The sequence below is a fragment of the Amblyomma mixtum genome, chromosome 6 (genome assembly GCF_055824585.1).
Source record: "Amblyomma mixtum isolate Tamu chromosome 6, ASM5582458v1, whole genome shotgun sequence".
In the NCBI taxonomy this organism is placed as follows: domain Eukaryota; kingdom Metazoa; phylum Arthropoda; class Arachnida; order Ixodida; family Ixodidae; genus Amblyomma; species Amblyomma mixtum.
In genome coordinates, this window is record NC_143017.1 from 91,983,368 (window position 1) to 92,010,158 (window position 26,791).

At 46.7% G+C, this 26,791-nt stretch overlaps 1 protein-coding gene across 1 annotated transcript; it reads right to left on the reverse strand.

Annotated features, from left to right (window-relative positions):
- Positions 1–660: 660 nt before the first annotated feature.
- LOC149339664 (nose resistant to fluoxetine protein 6-like) lies at positions 661–25,753 on the reverse strand. The gene is made up of 4 exons (XM_089550967.1): positions 25,591–25,753; positions 5,514–5,716; positions 3,621–3,729; positions 661–1,074 (listed from the first exon to the last, which is right to left on the reverse strand). The coding sequence occupies exons 1-4, from the start codon at positions 25,751–25,753 to the stop codon at positions 974–976; spliced, it is 576 nt and encodes a 191-aa protein (XP_089407093.1). The 3' UTR covers positions 661–973.
- Between the last annotated feature and the right edge of the window lie 1,038 nt (positions 25,754–26,791).

Below are 26,791 nucleotides of genomic sequence, written 5' to 3' on the forward strand. Positions count from 1 at the left end.
TTGCCCAACCACAGATATAACAACACATTTGGCGCAGTGATTCCGCATTAAAGCTCTAGGCGGCTCTCATCCGAAAGGGCAGTTCAAAACCCCACACCTTGGTCGCTTCCCAGCAAAACGGCTCGAAATAAATGTGCTATCATACTCGAAGGAGCTGAGGCGTATAGGTGTGCGGCGTCTCACTTCGGGGTCCAGGTAATCTGTGAAACGGTCCTGAGAGAGTGACCGCTAACCTCAAATTGTTTTTCTCTTCTGATGTATTTGTCTCTGTAAAATTTGCATGCGAAACACGAGCCACGTCATAAGCGGAGTATTTTCTCCCTGTTGCTATTCTAATTTCCCGATTAAGGTAATTAAGGCTCAACAATATTTTGACACGCGACAAGCAGCCGTTGAAATTCCACGAAGCGCGTTGTTGATTAGCCTTCAAACAGCTGTATACGCCGGCTTGGCTTAATCCTTTGCTAGTGCAGTTACCGCATTGAGTGTCGCTTTTGTTCATAAAAAAACGAAGTTTATTTTTTGCTTGGTTATAATTAGGTTTATTAACATTATGATATTTCGCAACAATAATTTGTGCCGTCATTGAAACGATATAAAGACTGATTTAGGGTATTTTTTTTTCCTCTTTTGCTTGCATGAACTAATGCAATGTCCTCCTTGTGCCAGGCATGACAAGGGGCATTGGACAAACATCGGCAAATCAGTGAAAACCGAAATGACTGCAATTAGGGGTACTTTCTGTCTCTTTCCTACTTCTTTCTGCATTTAAGTTGGTCATAAACCGTGACAGCTACCGAGCGACTGATACTCTATTTTAAGTACCTACGAGACAGTTTTGTATCGAATCTCTTTACCACGATGGGCCCCTTTCTTCTGCTTCGATGGTCGATGAACTAAGGCCTCAAATGAATTTAAATGACTGAAGACAACCCATTCCCGGCAGACTTTCACATCAGGAACCGGCGATCACTTACGTTACGACAATGAGGATCAGGCTTGAGACGTATGATTCTCTGCTGGGCGAGCACTGGGCGAATGTAATATTCTTAACGGCGCCGATTCCCTGCAGCACTGGTGAAGTAAAGGAGGAAGGGGTGGGGAATAAGAACGTGCTGCAGTGACATGCACAACTTTTTTAGACATCACCACGTAGCGCCATCAGGTCTTCAAAACATTCAAAATTGCCTCGATAATTTCAGAGCCATGTGGCTTGCGGTAGGAGCCGCGCCAACTGAAAGCGTTTGTCCAGTTTCTGGACATGAACGTACGCTGGCAAATGGTTGCTAGGCTAAACCAGTGCATTCGTTTCGAATTCTCTCGCAGCGCAACTGACGCCAGCGGCCACCCGGCTTGCAGCTTCCCAGGGCGTTCGGTTATTTTCGCAATCAGAGGGGGTATGGTGCTGCAGATTGGGAACAGCTTCGATATTGTCGTAACAGAACTTCGCTAAATCTAGCCAGCGCACTACACAAGTGCAAGGTTGTGCTAAAAAGGCTATCGTCTACACAAGCTCTGCTCCCCCTTGTGTTCGCGCGGTTCCATTATTGTTTCAAAGCCGGATAGTACAGGAGAGAAGTTTCAGTACATGCGAACGTATAAATCGCTTAATATTTGATAGGAGAACCGATTAAGATGAAATCATTTGTAATCGTCTCTCGTTAATGTGAATTGGAAGGGTACCAGAAATTTTTTTGAATTAGAAGGAATTCGAATTACTATAGTCTACCCGTTTTGCTACATCTCCTATGCAGGGGACCATAGCGTCCGCAGGAATAAAGCAGAAGTTCAAAATAAGCGAGTTCAAACTAAGGGGAGTGAATTACTTAGAAGAAAAAGCAAAATTTTAGTCCTATATGGAATCAAAGATAATTGAGGCTCCCTGTATATAAAATATAGAGTGAGAAAAATTTATTAAACAATTAATCTTGTTATAATTTTTACAGCTGTATATACCCGTATTGAGAACTGTTATCAACAGAAAAGTCAGTTCATTTAAAAAGGATATAATTGACGTATTTTTTTAGATTACGTATGTGGTGCTCCTTTTTTCTAGAAAGGGAATCTTTAGGACTGCCTTTCGCAGTGGTCGACGTAGCTGTTCCGCATACACTGAAATTTAAGGCCCTAATCCTGTACTCAGAGGCAGTGTAATTACACCAGCCTACTAAATTCTATGTCCTCTTTTACTGCGCTGAGTTCCACAGTCGATAACATGTAGCCTCGAAATATTGAAATTTTACAGATTTCGGCGAATAAATTATCGACAAACGTCAATGAAGCTCATTGAGTCCTTTCGCAAATACATTTTTTTTTGTAAATTTAAGAAATTTCATGCAAGATAGGTCAAGTGTTGCCTATTAAGAAAACCTCTGCATGTTTCGTGCATTCAAGTGGGAAGGGGTTGAGTTGGTCCCTAGAAAAGCGTTCTTTACCTCGAGGAAGGCAACTCGAGCTGCAGCCACTGTCTGCACGAGTGTAAAATCCGCAGCATCTGGGTGCTACTATTTCTTTCCTTCTTTCCTTCTTTCTTTCCTTCTTTCTTTCTTTCTTTCTTTCCTTCTTTCTTTCTTTCTTTCTTTCTTTCTTTCTTTCTTTCTTTCTTTTTTCTTTCTTTCTTTCTTTCTTTCTTTCTTTCCTTCTTTCTTTCTTTCTTTCTCTCTTTCTTCCTTTCTTTCTTTCTTTCCTTCCTTCCTTCCTTCCTTCCTTCCTTCTTTCTTTCTTTCTTTCTTTCTTTCCTTCCTTCCTTCATTCCTTCCTTCTTTCTTTCTTTCTTCATTTCTTTCTCTCTTTCTTTCTTTCTTTCCTTCCTTCCTTCCTTCCTTCTTTCTTTCTTTCTTTCCTTCCTTCATTCCTTCATTCCTTCTTTCTCTCTTTCTTCCTTTCTTTCTTTCTTTCTTTCCTTCCTTCCTTCCTTCTTTCTTTCTTTCTTTCCTTCCTTCCTTCCTTCCTTCCTTCATTCCTTCCTTCTTTCTTTCTTTCTTTCTTTATTTCTCTCTCTTTCTTTTTTTCTTTCTTTCTTTCTTTCCTTCCTTCTTTCTTTCTTTCCTTCCTTCATTCCTTCTTTCTTTCTTTCCTTCCTTCCTTCCTTCCTTCCTTCCTTCTTTCTTTCTTTCTTTCTTTCTTTCTTCCTTCCTTTCTTTCTTTTTCTTTATTTCCTTCCTTCCTTCCTTCTCTCTCTCTCTCTCTTTCTTTCTAGAAAACTGCGCAGATAATTTTTTCCAGGGTGCGTTTTGGGCGGATGGAGAGGGTAACAGCACAGCTAGGCTGTAAGGTCAGAGAATCTTGATATCTTTGTGCGTTTTAATACTGCTCCGCATCAAATGACGCTGCTCAGGGACTTTTGATCTCCCAAGGCCAGATGTAGAAAACGACGCCGAATCGCAAGCGACCCATAGAAACAAATCAAGGATGAAGCCTCAGACTTTGAAGCTTCTTACGTAATGCCCAAATTCCGCACCTTATTACGCCTGCAGTGTAATACGAGAATGGTTAAACGGACATAAATACAACACTAATCAATTTATACCAGGAAGGCACAGCAGGAGGCACGCAGTCACACTTACTGAGGGAAATGAGTGAAGGTTTGGTTGACAAAGACTTTGGCCGCTAATACTCACGAAAGCTTCCTAGCACATCGACGTCGTCTTCGGTGCATGTTGAGGGAATGCATATTCCAAAGCGCAGGATCTTGCCTTGTATCTTATTCCACAAGAAATCCGGTATAGGCTGTAACGGAAGCGGACTGCGCTTAGCATCCGAGCGGAACCTTCGCCTAGGCTAAACGTGACAATACGACAGATGCTGCGCGTTCCGACTTGTCATGGGACTCGCCAAGCTTTGTAGGTGAGGAAATATAAGTTAGGTGCAAAGGCAAAAGTTATGTACAAAGCTAAGAATATCATTATTACCAGCCTGACTACGTCCACTGCAAAGCAAAGGCCTCCCAGATATCTCTCCAATTAACCTGTCTTGGGCCAGTTGAGACAACCAGGCATTAAAGGATTCATTGGCATGAGGTCTAACATGCGTTGCCAACGCTTATATACATTGGGGCGCGTTTGCAACCCATCGGTTGCAACCCTGATTCCTGTGAGATTCAAAAGCTTTTTCTTTCTAACACGACAGCGTTAAAGGCCTCATTACGCAGAAAATCCGGCGGCGCCGTTGTCCCGGACCCGAATCCTGCAAATTCGGTTTCCATACCTGATTTGCATGTTGTGTTCCTGTTTTTCTTTATTGCGATCATTAATCCCTGATTGGTCAGTTCTCTGATACCCTGCTTGGTAAATTTCCTGATGACGTAATCAGGCTCACATGACCCCAATTGATCAATGAAAGAGCACCGGGGAATTTGAAATTCCCCGCAAAAATTCCTGATTGGCGGAGAGAGGTCACGTGACCTTGTGATGTCATGACAACCTGTCCGCCGTGAAAGGCGGCTACCTGCCCGCCGGACTGGGAGCAAACTGCCCAGCGCTGCAAAATTCAGTGCAGTTACCACGTGCCCACCATGGGTCTGCGCATGCGCGTTACGGGAGCTCGGGAAAAGCAACCTGGGTCTCACAAGCCCCACCTGTGGTTCTGTTTGAAACTGCCACCTGCCGGAGCAATGGCGCATCACATTCAACGAAATCATATATATCAGATAGAGTTTGTTATATTGTAGTACGGCATTACTCCTAGAAGTGCACTTAGACACTAACCGTCCGATTGAGACACTTTATACTAGTGTATAAAGCTTTCAACTCTCCCTGTAAACAACTGTGTAATATTTCATCGTTTCGGAGGTTCATTGTTACCCTCCGCAGAACACAGCGACACACTTTCACGAGAGCAAGCTGCCGGGCTAGTTGGTGAAGCCTATATATCCCCTGTACTTCAGCATGAATAAACAGTTGGTAGTTAGCTCTCGTGAACGTCTTTGTGTCCTTTACTTCGTCCCTTGTCCGTTTTTTTTTTTGCGCTGAATTCTAGATAAATATTTCATGAGCTTCACGCTTAAATACTTAAAACCGCAATGCAGCTGGATAGCCCGGTGAGCAGCGCCAACTTCGGTTCTCTTATTTATAACTGACAGAGCTTCTCTCTGCTATGCCGCTTAATCTGCCCTGCTATGGCGAGAAGCACAAAACGTGCCTCTACCGCTGACCTGCAGGAAAACCTTTCTACCATAGAAAATTACATGCGGAGGTGATAAAACACTCTAAAGCCTACGCTACTAAAATCATGGTTAATGATGGTGTAATGACGCTGCAATTTCAGCGTCTTGTCTACTTTTATTCACCGAACGTATCCCCGCACCAGGAACACAGGTCAGGCGCACCCCCCCAAAGTTCGCAGTCTAAAGAATTGTTCGTATACATGGCGCAGCTATGCTAGAACATCCGGATGGATGAAGAGCGTCCTTACTTAATTCACGTAGAGATTGAACGCGTCCAGCCGCGAACGTAGCGCCGCTTGAGCAGATTAGTTTTCCTTTATGAGCGTTCATTCACAGCTCATGCGCTCACCTTTGTTCTCGACGGGGGCGAAGCGTCGCTGGGCAGCTCCACGTTGAGCAGGCAGTACTGGCTCGAAAAAGGCCCTCCCATAGCTTCAGGCGCCTGCTGCTCACGTTCCGCGGGCAGGGCTTCGATGCACTCCGAATATAACCCCAAGAAGGTGAGGCCGCCCGTCAGGACACCGCTGTCGACTTTCGCCGAGCCATCAAACACTGCACGAGTGAGCCTGGCTTAACTGAGTGGAACATAAGGTGGGCACGAAAAGAGACACGCACAAGAAACAAGGATAGTGCGCTCTCAGGAGGAAACAAAGCTGAGCCCATTCTGGAAAGAAGTGTAAAGTAGCGACGGTCGGCGTTGAGCTAGTTGTTAGGCTTCTCGGAACGTGTTGGGCGGTAAAAGATCGAGACACATAAACAAACAAAATATGTTAAGCAAGTTTGTCTACCGGTAGTCATCGAAAGCCAGTCGCCGTATTGGAGTAGCTATATAATTCTGTAGAAAAGCATTTTTAAACGGGAAAGATCCCACTACAACAATCAATATATCCGCAGATTTCCTATCGGCAGCCACTCATTCTTTTGCTATTCACGTTCTTGCTCCCCTCAAAGGCGTTCCCCTTTGGTTTTCTATGGTAGTCTTAACTGCTCGATGCGAGAGATGGAAACACTATGAAAGAATGATTTTTTTTTGCATGCAGGAATAATGGACCATTACCTTAAATATCTCTATACCAGTATCTTAAAGTTTTCCATTATACAATATTTGTGTGCAATAACGTTGGACATAAAATGAAGAAGCGTCCGCTCGCGCGTCTGCCCACGACCTAGAGCGAGCTATTCATTAAGATAACACTTGCTTTCTGCAAGCACCTCACAGAAGTGGAGGAGTGCAGAATATCTCTCTATCAAGCGAAAATATAGGTCGTTCTGCTTTGATCCTAAAGGCCGGCTGTTGGCATCGAAGCCAACTGAGAGATAGGCAGGGTTCAAAAATAAGCTGCCCCTAACGGTCAGCGTAGGGCCTGTGTACTATAGTGCGGCATCGTTGGAGTGGCGCATACAACATGGTGGTTTACCCATGGGAAACTGCGAAGTTGAAATTATGTCAGGTAAATAAATTGGGATGCAATGACACTGCTTAGTGAACTGACAGGGCATCGGTGCTTGTGCGCATCAATGAAGTCACAAATCGGCAACATGGATTAATCCTGTTCCTATCACTAACCTTAACCACGCGAGTAGTTCAACAGAAATACAGAAAGATGCACGACTATTTGCAGCCAAGAATTCGAAGTGTTTCAGTGTGTGTGTTGCGTATGCGTGCGTGCGTGCGTGCTCGTGCGCGCGCGCGCGCGCGCCTGTGTGTGTGTGTGTGTGTGTGTGTGTGTGTGTGTGCGTGTGTGTGCGTGCGTGCGTGCGTGCGTGTGTGTGCGTGTGCGCGTGTGCGCGTGTGCGTGCGTGTGCGTGTGCGTGTGCGTGTGCGTGTGCGTGCGCGTGCGCGTGCGCGTGCGCGTGCGCGTGCGTGTGCGTGTGTGCGTGCGTGTGTGCGAGCGCGCGCGCGCGCACGCGTGTGCTTCGTTGCAGAATAACGCTTGAGTATCATTCTCGTGACAGCTACCAGCTTAATTTACGCACACAGAGGACGTTTCGTGGGCCGCTTCTATACTCAGGGCGCCCTGCGTAGTGTGAGTCAAGGGCTTGACGTCAACGACTACATATTGCAAAAATAAAACTCAAGCAGTATTCTGCGTGTAGCGTTGCAAAAACAGTAGTGTTTTCAATCGTTCTTATAAAATGGTTCTGCCGTAAATAATTAATGACCTCAGATCATCGTTCAGAAAAAAAGAACCAGCGTCAATAATAATGTTTCTATTGTCGACCGCCCCCACACATGGAACGTAAAAGAAAATAAAAATTAAAAAAAAAAGACATTTGGGCAAGATGACCTGGTGTGGAACTAGGAAATATGCAACTTTCCTTTTCCCCTTGCTGCTGTAAAATGTAAGAAACCTTTAGCTGGTTCAAGGATGTAGTGTTAATGTTTCCATTGGAAGCTGTTTCACAAATGGAACTGTGGCGACATTGTTAAAGAAAGCAAAACTGCGTCTGTTTTGGCGCTACAATTAAGCTCTATCGTGGCTCATATGTGCTCACAATGGGCGCGCAAGAACTGAATGGAAAGAAGTCACTCTGTGGTCCAATTACATGCCTCATATTGCGTTGTTTGCAGCCCTACAAGCGAAATAAATAGTACGAAGAACGAGACTGCGACTTACTCTTCAGGGCCCACGGTGTGCCATTAGTGAACTCTCGCTCATATCGAAGGACGTGGCTTCGGCAAGGGGCGCTGATCTGCACGCCAGCCGATTTTACCGCCTCTTGGAGCCGACGGAGCGAAAACACTGGCTCACAGGCGGTCAGCTTCGGCAAGGCAATGGAAAGGAGGGCCACGCTGAGCTGGAGAAAGGCCAGAGAACGAGCCATCGCTGTGGGGTAGGCTCTACTGCCCTTGCATGAATGTCTGTCGACCTCGTGGGCAGTGGTGAGGGCTGACGATAGCAGGTCTTGAAACGTTACATCCAGTTCTTGCAACCTCCAGGTTACCTGCAGTGAATTTTTGACAGGTTGCAGTGGTACGGCCCGAAGAATAGGTTTCCAAGTCTAGGGTTTTAAACTCCATTACTGCTTCTAGGCTTATGAAGAACATGTAGAAATTTTCCGGAGCAAATTCATCAAAATCATCTTTGCCGTTGCTTTTTCTTTAGTACACCGGACGGAATGAATATAGTTACTCTGCGCCATATACGTCTTATAGAAAAATGCATGCTGTTTAGAGCGCGGCTCTTGCGCTCCCGTTTCTGCGTTTCGCGTCGTCGTCGTCGCCGGCGTCGGCGTAGTCGGAGTATTGCTTAACTCACCACCTGACAGGGGACGTGGGTAGGCGTGTGACAGGTGGCGTGGTGGCAGGAAGTAGCATAGCGAAACGCCACCTACCACAGCGAGAGCGGAGTAATGGACAGCCAGAAGGTGGCTGCCACGGGCAGATACCGCAGGGGGGCTATAGCAGCGTAACGCGCCACCTGGCAGCCGTGGCCGGCAGTAGTTGCCACGGATACCAACGGCTGAAGAGCTGCGCCTAATTTTCGCATTACCGACTATCGTAATCGTCTGTCAATTTATTTGTTGTTAAATTAAAGCGCATTTTTTAACATCGCAGTGGTGGCCTAGTGGTTTGAACATCCGCCTCGTAAACGGCAAGTGCGGGATGCGATCCCTAGTTGCCGCCGCGTACCCGTCAGTTATAAAATTAGTATAAGCTTTCCCCTGACCTGGTGCTCGGTTCCACGGGAATTAAAAACTGGCCATCGACCCCACTTCGTGTATACTAAGACATCTTGCGCCGTGGCACTCTTTGGTAAAACTGCCCATGTGTCATTAAAACGCATCATCATTATATCTGATGTTCTGCCACCTAAGTTTCTACCAAAACTGTCTCAAAAAGCTGACCTCGTTGCACCTCGGCGCTGAGAAATACCAAAGCCTTCTGCTGTATACAAAGACAAGTACTGGCCATCTGCGCTCTCGTTTCGTACACCTGAGTGCTGTGTAAACCTTTCAGCCATAAAGTCAGCAGCCATGGTTTATTGCGCTGCTCAGTGAGGTGGAAGCTGCATTAATATTGAACGACATTATTAACACGTTATTTTCTCGTTCACATTTTTTTCCCAGCCAATCACATCTCGACTAGGATAGTGGTGCGTCGTGTTGGGTTTAGTGGCACATAGGTAGTCCGGCCACCATGCGCAAAATGCAAGGTTTTTGTGTTTGCGCTTCGAAAGGGAACTAAAATAATTTAACATCTCACATCCCGCCTGGAAAGAAACCTAGAAACAATGGTGAGTTCGAGACTAGCACAGACTGCATATACGGCAATTTGCAGTAAGACATGCTAGAAAACCACGCACGTAGAACACGCGCATAGGTTGTGGTGGCAGCATACTTCAGGTCTGAGGACATTAAATAAACCATTTCATAGGTTATATGCAGTGCAAAGTTCAAGTAGCACAAAGGAAGACCACACGCAATATTCATTGCATTCTTTAACCGTAGGAATATGGACTGCACAAAACATGATTGTCTTGCTTTGCAATGCTTCTTTATGTAAAGCTATGACAAAGCAGGTACGGTAACATAGAACAACACCACGCCTGTCCTCTGCGAATCTCCTCCAAAACTATGCATACTGCTCTACCCAAATACTTCGTTAAGAAAATCTGCAAAGTATACTACATGCGTCTTCCAGAGTATTAAAAACGTGACGAATTCCCTCTTCATGCGCTGTCGCATTGCTTTACCGAAGCCTGCACAATTCACATAAATGTGCGCGAACTTCTAATAACTTGCAGAAAATGCGTTGCCGACCTGAGCGCCTGCCTGTGGTGTTGTGCCGAGAGATGAAGCTCAGAGCTACTGCTGGCTGCTCGGGGAACCTCAGTGTTGTCCTGGCGGCTTTTTTTTTTTTTTGTCTCAACCACTCAGCTCAACGTGATAGCCTTTCTTTACAGTTTTGCTTGAGCTGGCAGTGACATCACACACATCGCTGAACTTGTTCGCGTACATGCGAGTCCAGCTGGTGTTTGTTTATAGCACGCCACCTTTCACAGTGCACGCCATCACTGAAGTACAGGCGTGGCCCGTGAATTTTTTTTTAGGACAGCAACGTACTCGAACTTCAGCGGTACGCAGTTTTAGGCCAGGTGAGGGGAATAGAGAGACATGAATCCTATTTCACTCCCCCTGGGAACTTGATATGCCCCAATGCCGCGTGTCTCTATCGAAGCTGGCTCACTATAGCTGCACTGCCACTGACCCGCTTCACTGGCACGGTTTCTTTTTGCAGATGCGGACGCCGGCAGCTGCACTGCAAAAAATCAGCTACCAGGCGCAGCTTGCTGACCCCGATTCCAGTTTCTGTTTTGTGTTGCGTAAGCGTAAAGTTTTAAGGCGGAAGCCTTTAATGTCTCATCGTTGTAAGCAGCAGTTGTCGACAGAAAATGTCACGCTTTTCAATTGGTGGAAACGGTCGTGACGTCACAGTGCGCTAATTTCAAACGGGGCCAATTGCACTTTGGCTAGTAACCATGCAACCAATTGTAGGGATCGTATAGTGATGCTCCAAGTAAGTGGGACTGAGCTTAGTTAATCGCTTAATTACCCAATAAACCTAATTAGCTTTACTAGTCAGGCCATATAAATAAATAAAAGCGATTAAGAAATTGGTCGAGCTCAGGAATCGAACCCCGGTCTTCGGCGTGAGAGACGAGCATGCTATCCACTCCGCCATACCAGCTCGATGGTTTGGAATGAACAAAGGCGCGTCTAGTGAATACGGTGTCTTCACTCACTCTCATCCTCCTCCATTCTCTTCCGGCGAGGTTTAGGTGTCCACCGACAAATGAGAGACAGATACATTTCCTTTCCTCAAAAACCAATTTGCCGACGAGCGAGGCGTAGAACCGAATGGGCGATGGCGTTCTATGGGCTCCTTGGCAGCGTTGCAAGACGCTGTCGCGTTCCACTCTTAGGGGCGAAGCTTAACATCTTAACCACACATCAGTGACCACACTTTAGGTCAAAAAAGTGCCCCCCTGAATTTTGACGGGTGTCCACCGAGATATGTGAGACAGTTACTGCGTAATTTCCTTTCCTCAAATACAATTTTCATTTTCTTCATTACGGCTCCTCTTCATCTATCTTCTTTCACTCCCACTTCCTCCCTTCCTCTACGGTGCGGTTCAGGTGTCCACCGAGATGACAGAGAATTACTGCGCCATTTCCTTTCCTCAAAAAGCGTTGCGTTCAAAGGGCAAGGCATCGCGCCGAACGGGTGGTGGCGTTCCGTGGACTCCCTGGCAGCGCTACAACGCGCTGTCGCGTTCCACTCCTAAAGGCGGAGCTTAAGCGTCATTAATTAGCAGTTAATTAGTATTCAGGCATTAATCAGTAATTAACAATTAATTAGTTATTTGCCATAACTTAGTAATTAGTACTCAATTATATGTGACGCCACCAGTGCCACAGAAACAGCGAAGGTGGTGCGGAAAACGCTTCCGCCTCTACCCACTTTAGAGTCAAAGTGCCCCCTGAATTTTTTATGGCACATAGGGCACCAATGTTATCATGCGCCACACACGAGGGTACAAAACTGTCAGTTTATTTACTTGTCTATAAGGTTTCCATCTAAACATTCTTAAAGGTATTTGCTGCCCTAAAATTCCAAAAGTACAGAACAAATCAACAACACCATTTTCACCTAAGAGCAATGCTGGATGGAAAAGTGTGTGTCACTTTATTTATTTTTTTATTCAAAATACCCCCAAAGCCCTCGAAGGGAGGGAACGAGGAGTGCTTCAAGTTTCCTACACGATGAAGTTACGTGCAAGGTGTGTGAGCCCTATACGAAGACGGCAGAGAGTCTCTTCCTTGAAACGTTCCTGGTGTGTGCAAGGCATCCAGTCACCTAAAACTGGCTTCACCAAGTGTAGTTTGTTATTTACTTCGTGCTCCAAGATTACAGCTTCGGTTCTAACGAAAGCGATTCCAGCGACATAGGACTCCAGGAACAGCAGTAAAGATGAGGAACCTTAATGCTATCGACAACTAGGCGTCATACATATGGCGTGGTACGTTGAAGGATTTTCCCCAGAATATACGGATTTTCTCCAGAATATACAGAATATAGTATACAGAATATACTATAAATGAATCCCTGGAAGAAGCAGTTAACACTTACCTTTCTAATCTCTCTACATGGTTACGAATGAATCGGCTCTGACTAAATACTAGTAAAACTAAATATGTCGTTTTTAAGCCAATCAATAAAAAAGACTCCTATGCAATGAATATAAAGTTTGAAAACACGCTGATCAGCCAAGTAAGTGACCAAAAATTTCTGGGAGTCTGGTTCTCTGAGGATCTTTCATGGACGTGCCATATTCTTAAGCTCACCACTGATCTCTCCCGAGTAGTGGGTAGCATATGCAGAATACAGAATACAGCATATGCAGAATACAGAATACAGAATACAGAATATTACCAACGTGGCTGAAAATAAAATTGTATCACTCTTTATTCTACTCCAGGTTATGTTATGGCATCTTAACATGGGGCACAACGACATATTCTAACTACAAGAGGTTATTGGTCCTACAAAAAAGAATGTTAAGAATGTGCGAAAACTTGCATGGAAACATCTGAAACTTACCCACACAACCACTTTTCACAAAAATATTCTATGCTCCGGGCCGACCAGGTGTACTATTTCAAGTTACTTCTATGGATTCATAAATACAAACTCTATCCAACTTCCTCAGGTAATTCATCTCGCTATTCAATCCGAAACCCTACACTTAGACTACCAGCTATAAGAACAAACTATGGACGACAAACATTAAACTTTCAAACAATTAAGATGTTGAACAGAACCGATTTCAATGTAGATTTCTACAAAAGATTTCCTGTATTCAAAAAAGAGTGTAAAAATGTTTTGGTTTCAAGCGGTTTTTCCTTTGCTTTGTAAATACATTGTGTGTTTTTGCATGCGTATTATCCACTAGAAAGAAGGAAGACAGATGAAAAAAAAATATTCTGTGCTTTCTCTGTCCCAAAGTTCATTATTTTAGCCTTGCTACTACCGTGTTCTTATGCATTTATTTACATTTCATTATCAGGTGTACAAATGTTTTGTTTAACTCACAAGTGCAGTGCCGCTTGCCGAAATGTAATAATGAATATTTTTTTTTTGTGCTGAATTTGTATTGGGGGGCCGAGGCCCCGTGAGGCGTTGTTACGCCTTTAGCTTCGCCCCCCCCCCCCCCCCCCCCCCCTAGACACGTTCTAAGAAACAAATAAAGGGGAAAAAAATCGAACTAAATGAAATCACTTTCGCGTGTGAAACGTCACTCGGCAGAATCGCGAATAAAGAGGGCTGACCTTAGTCGAGCGTATACGGTATCTGTGGACAGCTGTGCTGGATTTCGCATTCCCGAGTACCGTACTAGTCCTGTATGTGTGCGTGTGTGTATTTTTTTTAATTTGGAGCACTTGTCACGTGACATAAGTTGGCGCTAGATGTATACTTTAGAATAATCGCGTAGGCTCTTTGGAAGCTTTACGGGTCATGAGGGGCGCAGCTAAAAATCTAATATTAGAGTGTATGAAAAATTTTTCATCTGTGCCGTGATCCTCCTCTGCCCGCCATCGTGTTTGGAAACTTCACGGCTGGCCCAGTCTGAAGTTCCGAGCATTGTCATCTCCCATACTCCTTCCGTAACCGCCTTCACAATATCGGAGATAACGTGAACGGACAGTCAGAATAAACAGGAAACAATCATTTTAACGCGACAGCGTTTAGGGCTCCGTTCACGAGAAAATTCGGTGTCGACAATGTTGGCGTCGGCGTCGCCAGCGAATTATCCCGGGCATGTCTCTGGCAGTTGTTCGCCATAGAGCTAGCTACCTAGGAGGTATGTGGCCACCAAGTTCACGTGCCCTTGTGGCGTCGTCACAACCTATCCACCAGTGCATGTGTCAGTTAAATTAAAGGAGTATGGACACCTAATTTTGGCGGCATGTTTTCTTCTCTACAATGATGCGGAAGACACTACTATGCATGAATAACCACCTGGTATTCGCCTACGACCGCTAAATAATGTACAATCGAATTTTTTTGTCATGCTGTTTCGGTTTCCGTTTCAGCAGCCGAACGATGGCTGTGACGTCAAAGAGAGGTTATAGGTCATGTGAGACACGAAAAAAACTGCAATATAATCGCTGCCTCATCATTTTAATTCACTAGGGTGCTGAATCCAGCCTTCCTCAAGAGTCGGAATGACAACGTATGTAGGGGCACAGATGATATTGCAGCTTTTCATGCCTCACGTGAGTATTACCACTCTTTCACGCCACAACGATCGTTCGACTGCTGAAACCGAACAGCACAAGAAAGAAATTCGATTATAAATTTTTTAGAGGCCGTAGGAGGATGCCACGTGATAATCCATGTATAACGCCTTACGCATCATTACAAAGAAGAAAACGCCTACCCAAAAGTTAGGCATCTATACTCCTTTAATGATTGGTCGCTGGGAAAGATCAAGCTGGGCCGCGCAAGGCCCACCGCTGGAAGCACCTGCCACTGAAGGGCAGTGGCGCATCGCTTAACCGCTGCACTACTGCGCCAGGAGGAGTACGAGGACTCCCAGGGATCTATGAATGTAGAGAACGACCTCCTGCATATATGGGAGTTAACCCATTACGCTATCGCGTCATGCGCTTAAGGCGGAGCTTAAGTGTCCCTGCAATTTTAAGCATGAAATGCTTTTAGCCCCCGTTGTCGGCAGTGTGGTGACGTCAGGCCGAGACCGAGATCCACTCATCCGGGCATTGAAATCCACTCATCCGGGCATTGAAATCCACTCATCCGGGCACTGAAATCCACTCATCCGGGCATTGAAATCCACTCATCCGGGCACTGAAATCCACTCATCCGGGCACTGAAATCCACTCATCCGGGCACTGAATTGCAGTCATCCGGGCTCTGAAACGAGAACATCCGGGCACCGTACGAGACTTAACGAGAATTAACGAGACTCTGTAAGCCCTCCTACGCGACCGGCATGCAAGCGCCGGTTGGTCTCCAAGGGAGTCACAAAAAATAACTACTGCCAGTGCCTTCTCAATATTTATCAAGATATCAGTCGCTGTGCGTTTGATAATGCACGGAATTATAATTTCTGATTTCTAATAACGCGTGCAAAAAGCACATAAATGCCACGATACACTTGGTTGTCGCACGTGATCTCTTAGGGGCTTCGCGCATCGAAGCAAAGCCGCGCAGGCGGACAGGGGCCCGGGGGAGAAGCGCTGCGTTCAAAGGGCAAGGCATCGCGCCGAACGGGTGGTGGCGTTCCTCCCTTCCTTTACGGTGCGGTTCGGGTGTCCACCGAGATGGCAGAGAATTACTCCACGATTTCCTTTCCTCAAAAAACCTTGCGTTCAAAGGGCAAGGCATCGCGCTGAACGGGTGGTGGCGTTCTTCCTGTACGGTGCGGTTCGGGTGTCCACCGAGATGACATTAGGCCCGTAAACATTTCATGCTTACTCTACTCTCGGTTACGGGAGAGGCAGATAATTTTTTGAGCAGCGTCCGCTCCGGCGGACGCAGTTGTTGCTGCGACGCGCGTCTTTTTCTTTCCTTTTTTTTTGTAAAACTATGAAGGAATATCCTGCGCACGTATGCGGGTCTTAGAGGAAAACTCTAAGGCTCTGGAAGTACTCCGCTCTATGGGAACTCCTTGCAAATCATAATGTTCGTTTTTCTGCAGCATTGGGTCGCGGCGACCATATTTCTTATCCTTATCCAGCGACTCTAATATGGCTGCCCGAAGGACGATCAAGCAGCAGCCGCGTTCGCCTTGTGTTGTTCTGAGCTACGCTGCTTGATGCTGCACTGAAATGACCGTGCAATCAACTGACCCCTTCGCATTAATGGTACTGAGACGAGAGTGCGTTGTCTTGTTAAAAGTGAACGAACTTTCGATGCGGGCCATGTGGTGTACGATGGCGTTGAAACGTGCTTGATATCTTCCGTCAGCGCAAGGCGCATTATGTGCAGGTGCGATCGATACAGCATGAAGAAGGATTGGCTGATCTGTTGCAGAAGCCAGACTGGACAATTTTCCCAGCTATAGGGCACGCCCCTTGACGTCTCGTTGGTGGCCTACAAGGATATGCCTATCGAGCAAGCATGCGCAAGTTTGATGTGGTGATTTGTCGAACAGCAAGAGGAAGAGAAAACTGTTCGGAAAACTGGATGCAACAGACAGGCCCAGCAATGTTGTAGAAAACAAGCACATGACGGATCTAAGTTTTTAGTTCGTAATCTCAGCTCAGTCATCTAAACTTGTTCTCTCTTTAATTTTTTTTTTTTTTGCATAGGAAAGCCGGACAGGAAACAACGATGCGGAGAAAATAATTTCAATGTTTGTCCTATTCTCCGGTACTCGTGGACTCGAGCATTACATCATGCCGAAAAGTGCGCATTCAAGCAAGTGGTGCGTGTACGCCTAGGTCAGTAACTGTCCCCGTTTCCCACTTTACGACCGCAAGCAAGCGTTCGAACATGGCTGCAGAGGCAAGCACTATTCGAAGAATTGAGGTCTGGGCACAACACCGAAGCGCAGAAAAAAAAAAAAATGAAAGCAATGAAGGCCTTCACTGCGCATTTCAGCTTCGAACACCGTAATTTCCGGTGCGCAGTCTGCACCTGGTCCTTAGAATGATGCTTTTCGTTTCATTCTTTATAGAGAGATATTGAAAACGAAGATGCTATATAGCGAGCACTTAGATATAGCCTGCAAAGCCCAAAATTTTATAATTTCATGCATGTTGTTAGAGGTGGGGTCCCTTGCCCACCCGACTTATTCAGGTCCGCATCCTATGGACTTTTTCAGGCTATGCCAGAACACCTTGCAGGAGCGCAGTGCAGCTTGAGAAAACAGTGTACGAAATGCGATCCTGCGGGGCTAGAGACAAGCAGGCAAGCCTTTCGCATAGCTTTAGGACGAGGAACTATAGTGTTTCCGATCGAGGAATCCTAACGGAATGGTCGTACGTTTTAGCCCGAGTAAGCAGTGTTTTCGACCGAGGTACCTAAACGGAACCAGCCTGACTCCCTGCTGACGGAGCATGGAAAATGCGCTAAAATGTGTTGTTCACGAAAATAATAAGCCCTGAGGAAGAGGAATGTAAAAAATAAAGAAGCGAGTGAGCGAGAGAAGGCGTGTTTATATAGAGAGGGCGATTCTTAGGCCTATTAAAACTTAGTTTTTTTTAGGAACGTGTAAGAATACCGAGTTTCTCGTAGAAGTGATAGGTGCTAGTCAAGCAGATTTCTCATTTCTCACATCAGCAGCCAGTCTGACGTCTGCTATAGCACAGCTGCTGGAAGGTTTATTTTGTTATGAGATGGGGCACAGCAAAGCGGTGAACGGAGTGCTGCGTTTGTTACAGCGCTGGTCAGTTCCGATGCGCTGTCCATTGCGGCTTCTAACCGGAACCGGCTGGGCCTAGCGATGACCACTGCAGTCAGGGGGCCGCGGAGTTCGCCACCCGATGCACCGGCGGGCGGCGCCGATGTGGGAAGCTCAACACTTGCGCGGGCATGTTTTGCATGCCTCGAGTATGGCAGGCAGTATTTTTGATAAGAGGGCTGTAAAGGTCGATCAGTCAGCATGAGGCGCGTTGGATGGTTGGGGGGATATACAGAGCTCCATCGCATCAATGACCTGGGTAGGAAGTGTGGCTGACAAGCAAGTGTACAGGGTATGCAGATTTGCAAGGTATACAGAATATACAGGGTATACAGGGAATGCGAATGTGCAGGTTATGCAGGGTGGGCAGGGGGTCAAACTGGGGGACTCCAGGTGTTTGTGACCATGAGCGAAAAGCGAGACACGAGTACGCTGCGTGTTGAAGCGTACTGCAGCGGTTTTGTAGACGGACTGTGACTGTTGAGAACTGCCCATTTTGCACGTTGAGTTTTGTTGTTCGTGGCCCATGCCGTTGTGAGTTGGAGTGCGCATTCTGTTTGTTTTGTTTCTCCCGCCCTGCGGTGAGCCATTGCGTCCCGACGCACTGCCAAAGTCCGCCCTCAGGACAGCGTTTAGTTGATCATCGACCCATGGAAGGAAGTCATTCTCCAAGGTGCCACTGGTCCCCTTTCGGAATCGTTGAAGGAACGTTCAAAGGTCGATAAGTAAGCATGAAGCGCGTTGGACGGATTGCTTTTGTGGAGGCCGCCCAATTTGACGACTTTGTTTGGACCTTGCGTTTTGGGGAAGAGTTAATAATGTTGTTAATGTTGAAGGGGTAGCACGCAGCAAGGAACCAATATAATTTAGGCTTGCTGCTATTGGATGCTTCCTGAATGTGAGATGGACTCCCGAGGGTTTAAAACCGAGCCCGGGAGACCAATCCGTCCTTCCGGGCTAGGCTTAGATGCTATGCATCTACGGCTATGCCGAGGAGGAAAGATTTCTTTGTTCGCCAGTTTCATCGTGGTTCTCACTCTCTTTAATATGTTGTACATTTTGAAAATCTCGTGTATATAATCGGTCGTTACAAGTCATCATTACACCGTCACCGACGGGACAGCTCAGGTGCAAGAAGCCTTCAAGCTAACCAACCGTCTCAGGCGGTGCAGCCCTGGTGCAAGAAAAAGAACCTCATCAACTTTTCTATTGTTTGTTTTTGTCTTTTCCGGTGCGAAACTGAGGCACACCGAGCCAAGCAGCGCTCAGCTCCACTGCTCGAGGCACAGTATTGAATCGGCTTTGGACGAAGTTTTGCTGACAAACGATCCTAGAGACACCTTTGTTTACAAATAACTTTGTCATCTGCTCGCCGATGAGGATGTGCTGAGCCGGGACCAGCTTGGTGGTTTGGAAACCGTGCCTACTGAAGTGTCTACTTATTCAGATATATAACGCTTGCTTTTACGATGCGATGCTCCAAAATAATGGCCACTACTTGACAGAAAATTTTCAGTGAAGGTACTCTGACGGGTCCTCATTTATGACGGGACCTAAATTAAGCTGCTTGGCCTAGAACTCCATATCGTGGAAAGAATTACTATGTCAGAGACGTACAGAGCAGGGATCATCTCAGGGATACATTTAGGCTTCTTTTCTTTGTGGCAGGAAATTCAATCACGTAGAGACCTAACCTTGAGACAGGTTACTACGCTCTGAGAGATATCTTACAGCATTACACTGGTACGAGAATAGCAAACGAAAGAAACAAATTGCTCACCGGGGCAGTGGCTCTGCAGCCTTCTGATGACTGTAGGTCCATGGAAGTGGCCGTCCCAAAGACTGGCGTGCTATTTCGCTGGATCGCTGGCTACGACCCGGGAGTCGCGCGGTAGCATTTTCTGTAAAACAACCAAAAGGGCAATCTTACGACACGGGCTCGCCGGTGCTAAGCGCCCTTTATTCATAGACGCACTGCCTCGGTTACTTATTTTAGCGCGCACATAATCTCAGAGCGAACGTTTTCTTACCCTCGTGCCTAGACGCACGCCGTTGGTGAGGAGAGGGGGCATCTTTCAAGATGTGCGAGCATGTCCACCAATTTCGGACAAAAAAATTTGAAGACTGAAAAATTGTAAGATATTTTTGCGGAAATAATAAAGGTAATGGTACCTTCTTCTTGTATGTTGCAAAATCTTTCTTTTAAAGTGTTTCCATCGATTGCTTCGAACAGTTAACACTCCTATAGAAAACTATAGGGAACGCTTTTGACGATAGCAAAAACGTTTATAAAAAATTCAAGAGAGCCGTTTTGTGATCTTCGGATACGTTAATTGTTTAGGTAAATCTTACATTACAGAAAAAAAATTGCATTCACAAAAGATATCCCGCTCAAAATTGCTTTTGTCCAGAATTGTTGGGTATGTCGTTTCTAGGAGCGGTGGGAAGCTGCAATTGGGCCTATCTTCAAGGCAGGAAAACACCTGGCGGCTTTGACGTCCTGCAGGCACGTCTCACTCACCTCTTCATGGAAGCTGCGGGCATCCGTGGACCAGGAACGCCTCCTCTGGATCGCTCATACGTATGTATTCTTCCCATGAACCTCTCCGGATTTCTGCGACACCGATGCACGGCAGACGCCATTGCTGACATGGTCGCCACCATGAAGGACGCAACACACTCAAGGGAGGTCGTGTGCCTTGTCTTGCGGGATATTGAAAGCGCTTTCCGCAATGTCTTCCACAATGCGATCATAGAAACATTAGATATGATGCAACCTCAACGTCTAAGTCCAGAGATTCCTCTCCGACCACTCCATTCGGGTTCGCATTGGCCAAGCTGACCCCCCCCCCCCCCCCCCGGCCACTCTAACTAGGTGTTCTTTCGAGTAGCGTATTCAGCCTATTCCTCTTTAACCTGGTGATAGTGAACCTTCCTGGCTCCCTTCATCAAAGCAGGAACTCCCGATACACGACGTCATCTGCCACGATTACATTGCTCTCTAGTACAGGGTGCCACGTCGAAAGAAAGTGCAGGGCATTCGGAATATTCAGCATGCAATCAACCCTTGCAGATCTATCTTAAGCGCATCGGCCTCAGTCTGTCACCCCAAAAGGCAGAGGGCATGCTCCTCAACAGCAGGCCCAACTCCAGGTCGGGCACCACCACCCTCTCCTGTGCCGGACATGCGCTTCTGTGGAAACACTGGGTAAAATACACTGGCGTTCCCCCGACCAGGGGTAGAGCTGCCAGGGCTTTTCTGCAGCACTCGTTCAAGGTTCACGGAGCCATCAGGAAACTGCTGGCGGCAGCGACATCACCGCCTACCTAGTTCTTCGTATCAACAACGTGGCAGACGCGCAGTTCCGGTACGCTTTTCCCCCCGTTCAGCATCACCATCCCAGGTGTGGATCGTCGAGAAAGAGCAGCGCTAGGCCGCCTGCCTCTACCTAGGGCTCCCATCATTCTTCCCAAGAACAAGCCACACATTCAGGTGCAGCTGCATGGACTACGGAGCTAGTCGTTCACCAGACTACACTCACGCACATCGGAAGGCTGCATCGAGCCCCAGGCGGCCGCTCTTAACTGCGCCGCCTCGATGAGCCAGGCTGCCACCACCCTCCTCCTTGCCCTGACATCGATCACCAGTATGAGATTTCCGTCACATTTTCTGGAAACCGCACCAGGCGTGACACTTGCACGAAGGAAGGGGGGGGGGGGTGCTATAGCAAGGAGTGGCGGTGTCACTGGAGGGTGATCTGGCACGCCACACTGCCATTTACACGGGCGGCTAGGTCCTATCTGGCACCTGTCTGTCGCCTACAGCCGTCTATGTGGCCCCGTCCATCGAGGGATCGCGAGTGTTGAGGCTCCTATTCGTCACCAGTTCTAAAACTGCTTCGCTTGTTGCTCTTTGCTTTCGACACCCTGGACGCACGTCCAAAGGTACAAGCTGTAGTCTCCTGAACAGATTCTAGAGCGGCCCTTAACCTACTCCAGTACTCAAGCGGCGGCACTCCTATCGTCCACTCGCTGACGCCCCACGTGGACAACTTCAGTGCATAGGTCCACTCCAACCACCTCACTTGGATTCTGGCGCATGTTGAGATATGAGGGAATGGGGCCGCGAACGGCCTAACCAAACGAGCTCAAGGCATTCTCATTCCCAAACGCAGTGTGGTATGCCCACTTGACCTGGTCAAGGCGATCCAGTAGAGGGAGCTGTGATTGCATCACCCTGACCCCGGAGTATCCAGCGGCTCATCACCACGCCCCCTGCCAGCCAAGGGACTCAACCACGAGGAGAATATTACTTCTCAAACTTCAAATCGGCTGCTGCTGGACAGGCTCCCGTCTTCATCAGCATGGCCTATCCATCGATGCAGCATGTCCTCATTATTTAAATCTAGCGGACACCCTGGAGCCCATCAGCTGCCAGCACTCAGATCTCAGCCCACCACAGGTGGTCATCAGTTACAGCTATCGGTTCCGTAGCTCCGTACTGCATACCTTCATACTTCCTGCAGCCCTCCATACTGCAGTCCTGGAAGATGTCCTCTTATCCTCTGTACCCCAGGCTTCAAGGGCATGCAAGCGTCTCCTGGAGTACCCTCAGACCACGAGCTTCAGCGCTCTACTCTGAGCCCTATGACCAGAGGATGGCGCTTTTCTCGCAGCTGGAAAAGTTCCTATAACTACCGTTGGCCATGTATTAAAGATGTTAACACAATCCCGCTAAAGGAGGTTGGCGGCTGCTCTGCGTGCGGTCGAGCGCCGCACTTCGCTACGGTTTTCATGCGCCCTTTTTTTTTTTTTGCTGCTGCGGCATGTTACCACTGGTCGGGCTGCTGGTAAACAATGATAACCACCACGCTGGGCCAACGAAGAGAGGAGAGAGTACGTTTTTCATGTTTTTATGGACACATCGTTCCCGTTACTTTCAGTATAAAAGTGATATTGATTCTCAAAATACACTTCATGTCGGCGTTAGAGCCATGGTGTTAGAGTAGTCCGCACCATATAGACATAAAATGTGTCGACGGACCGTGAAGTTTGTTTATCTCAAGTGAGATAACGGAGCAGGTGACATTTCCAGGACAAATCATTTCGGGCATACTGGGTTTACGCAATATATGAAAGATTATGAAGCACATGCAATTTAATGCGTGCAAACGTGCATGCATTAAATTGCGTTTGCTCACTGCAATTTTTGCAACCATCTACAATTTTAGGATACATTGCGATGTATCCTAAAATCGTAGACAATTGGAAAAATTGTTAAGTATTTGATCAAGCACATGAAAGCAAACCATTATCCCTTAAGGTCTTCAGTGTCCATGCTAATGCATTTGAATGATCGGTTCCCACTATGTGCCGACTCTTCTGCAGTGCCAAATATGATGGCTGCTTTGTTGACAGATGTGACCAAATCTTTGTTCATGACTCAGAGCGCCGAAACGAGCGGCGAAGCCCGAGAAACCATACGCAAGAAGCGGTGCCCGCTGCACCTTTCGCCATTCCGGAGGTCACAAAATACATAAACACTACAGCGTTGGATGAAGAAAGAACAAGAACGCGGTAGGATGCTCACACCACTACGTCTTCCCTGCGTTACCGGTTTTGGTTCCAGCTACCGAGCGGTGGCTATGACGTCAAAGTCACATGAAAAATACTGCAACATAATCGCTGCTTTCACTCGTCGTGATTCCGGCTCCTGAGGCTGGCTAGCTTTAGCGTGATAGTGAACAAAAAAAAAAAGGACGGAGGAGCGATTACATTGCACTTTTCTTCATGCCTCGCGTGTCCAATGCTCACCTCAGTCACCATAACCATCGCTGGTTTTTTGAAGCCGGAACTAAACAGGGGAGAGAAGAAATTTGATTCTAAATTATTTAGCGGTCATGGGAAAACACCATACGATGATCACCATATGGTGATCTTGCTCATCATTGGAAGGAAAACATGCAACCGAAATTTCGAGTTCATGCTCCTTCAGAAGCAAAGGAAAACTTCGAAAGACAACTAGACGCCGGTGAAAATGCCAGCGAGAAGAGGAGAAAATAAATGCTACAGCTCCAGTAATAACGACACGCTAAGCGTCTCACAAATCTCGGTAAAACATCTGGGCTGGATGCGACGTGCTCAATAAAAAAAAAGAGAGATAAAAACAAAGCAGGAAGGGCAGATCATGCCCAAAAAACACCCCATACATTTCATTTTTATACTGACTTCTTTTTTTCTTTGCGTATTTTTTAGCTGTTCCACGGCTTTACAGAGATAGCCAGCTTGTTTTCCTGGCCGGCGCGTCTATTCTGTACTTGCACTCGGGCCCTGCTAGCGGCTCTTTGCTTTAAATCTACGCATACACAGCATCGCTGATAGCTCGTTATCCCACCGAGTGCATTTTTTTTTTTTTTTAGTGAGAGGCAGTCGCTTTCGGGACTCCGTGTGCGGACATGGAACAGATGCGTCCGCACTATCGGCAAGGGTAACCCGCCAGCATGGCTGAGATGACGACAATTTCAAGAACACAAAAACAGTTATTTCATCACGACGAGGGCACGATTTCGGTCACTCTTCGCGCAAATGTTCGTAATAGGAGTGAATAAAAGCGTAACTCTCGGCAAACTACCGGCGGTGTTACTTGCAAAGTGCATTATCCTGCGGCGACTACGCCCTTTAAAACTGCCATTACCGCAATGACCTTATAAAGGGAGTAATTAAATAAGAACTTTAGATAATGTACCAATGTCATGTCAACTTACGTTCAAACGTATGCCAAACTTAAGCGCTACTTAACGATGGATGCTTGTAGCAATAAAGACCCCTGTCTTTTTTTTTCTGAACAGCTGTTTAGCATAAAAAACTGCACTGTACACACAGAGCACAACAGGCTATTTGTACAGCATTCGCAAGCGCAGTAGTGCTTTCCCATACAAAGTAATCGCAGTGCCCTGAATAAAAGCTGGGGCTGCAGATCCGTCCCTCACGAGTAGTTGCTCATAAAACTGCATGTCGTGGCACTTGGAAGCACGTGCACCTACTCGACGCAGAGTGTGTGCAGCCGTACGCCAGAAGGACACGAATGCACAGAAAAGGAAGACGGCTGTTCTACTTTCAACCTAGGGATTGCGTTGCTTTAGTGCTTGCTGATTTTTGCTTGTCGGTAGTTTCTACTGAGACCGTATTAACCGCGCGAGTACGCGCAGTTGAATAATACTGGCATCAGAAAGATGTTGCATATCGTAGCAGGGCTTTATTTTGATGTCACGCTGATGAAAAGGCATGGAATGCGGCGGCCAATGTGCTCAGCCAGGGCAGACGGGACTTTTGGTAATGTATAAGATATAGTCAGCCGCTAGGATGACCGTGCAGGTTCCTTCATGACACCTGCAAACGAAAACGGAGCGGCGGTGAAGTCTACGGCGTGGGTGTGCCGCCAAGGGATCGTAAAGTTTGCACCAAGATACATATGGAGAAAAAAGACGCCGACAGAGGGGGAGACAAAAGATCCTTTGTGACCGGAGCGCAGTCTTCGAGCTGTGTACTGAAGGCAAAATAACCAACCTATACTTCGCTTCTTTCAGACACTCAGCAAAAAGTACATGTGTGCGTATACGTTAGTGCCACATACTTCAAACAATGCGTTTTAGTCAATAGTTGTAGAACTCCTCGCAGCCAGCCGACCGAGCAGCCTTGAGCTTTAAAAAGCCCGCAGTTTCTGGATTCCTCTAGCAGAACCTTGAATGATATACAGCTAGGATGAAACTAGCAAATTACAAAAAAAAAGACTGTCTCCAAAATATCACTCTATGCGCTGCAGTGAAACCGAGAAATCAGCAATTTCTTGTGCACCCGCTTGTTGAAAGCTGAACGTCAGCAATCGCTTCCGAAGTTTTATTTAAACAAAACCTCGTCTCAAACTCGGAGAATACTCCTTTCTACACGCGTTCGCTCAACTGACCAAAGTAGGAAAACCGACTCCTGACTCACCTTCGACGCACCAGGAACCTCCGCATGCTTTGGGACAGCACTCGAGTGCAACGGCAGCGCACTCCTCCGAAGTGCATTCACTGTAAGAGCAGTCGCTGCCCACGTTGATGGGGCACAGAGCCGCGGACGGAGCGGAGACCGCACAAAGAAGCAGCGCGGCCATCAGTGCTACGACGGCCGGCTTCATTTCACTGGGTAAAAAGAGGCTAGCTTGCTTCTTCAGCGACGGTAGCTTGCGCTGTTGTGGCTGAGCCCCGTCGACAACACCGTACTGATAGCAGCTGCTTAGCTCGCTATCTACGAGAGGGGGAGTTCTAAAAGCATGTTGCTAGCGCTGCATTCCAGCCACCTACCATCATGCACTCTAAGCACGAAGACGACTATATGGGAATAAAAAAAGCGTGAGCTGCACTGTGGCGCACTCTTATCAAAGAGAGTGCGCTAGAGGACAACCTACTCTCTTTTTACACCTTTCTGTTTGAAATGTGCTTTAACCCATTAATCATGCACTGAAACGTCATATAAAAGCTATGAATTTCCAGGACTTCATTATTATTGTTTCTTGGTCGCAAAAATGTAAAAGAACTTTGAGATGTACTCAGAAAAAGTTTGTTACATATGAGTTGATGTGACCTAATTTTTATATATGAGTGTCTAAAAACCATAAAACCAGATGCTAACACGCAGGCGCTAAGCAGGAATCCAAGCGCAACATTCAAAACTCCTCTAACATCTGTGAAGGCAGCATTATGACCTTATAAATTTTAGGCTGTTTTGCGTTAAGGTTACATTTTGTATTAACCTATCTATCACCGTCCTACTGCATCTCTGGCAGCTTATACATTGACCTTGAGTTGATCGATATGTTGGAGCAAAGCGTCACTTGAAGTATGGTAGGAGTGTAAGTGGGTACGCGGGCAGAAATTAAAATAATTAGCATTTTTGCACTCTCTATCAGATATGAAAAGTCGTACATTAATTGGTTAAGCGTAGCGATGATTGCGAAACGCCGATGCCTATATACATGTTCGCGAAAACAATCCGTACGCTTTTCCAACCTCCGGGCAGCTATGGTCCGTAGAAATATGTTTAGGGAACGTAGTGCATCGTGTGGACTTCGTTCAGCTTGTCGTTGACAACTTCTTTCTCATCAGGTTCGCCGGCAGTTGCTGTTTCCTTGTTACTAATGTGGGCAAGAGTA

What these genes read in the sequence shown, in the direction of transcription:
- LOC149339664 (XM_089550967.1), bottom strand. Translation starts at nt 25,753, where the DNA reads ATGGCCGCGCTGCTTCTTTGTGCGGTCTCCGCTCCGTCCGCGGCTCTG. An exon ending in CGCCCCCGTCGAGAACAAAG is followed by an intron (nt 3,730 to 5,513) that starts GTGAGCGCATGA and finishes CTTCCGTTACAG; the next exon opens with CCTATACCGGATTTCTTGTG. An exon ending in CGATGTGCTAGGAAGCTTTC is followed by an intron (nt 1,075 to 3,620) that starts GTGAGTATTAGC and finishes TTACTTCACCAG; the next exon opens with TGCTGCAGGGAATCGGCGCC.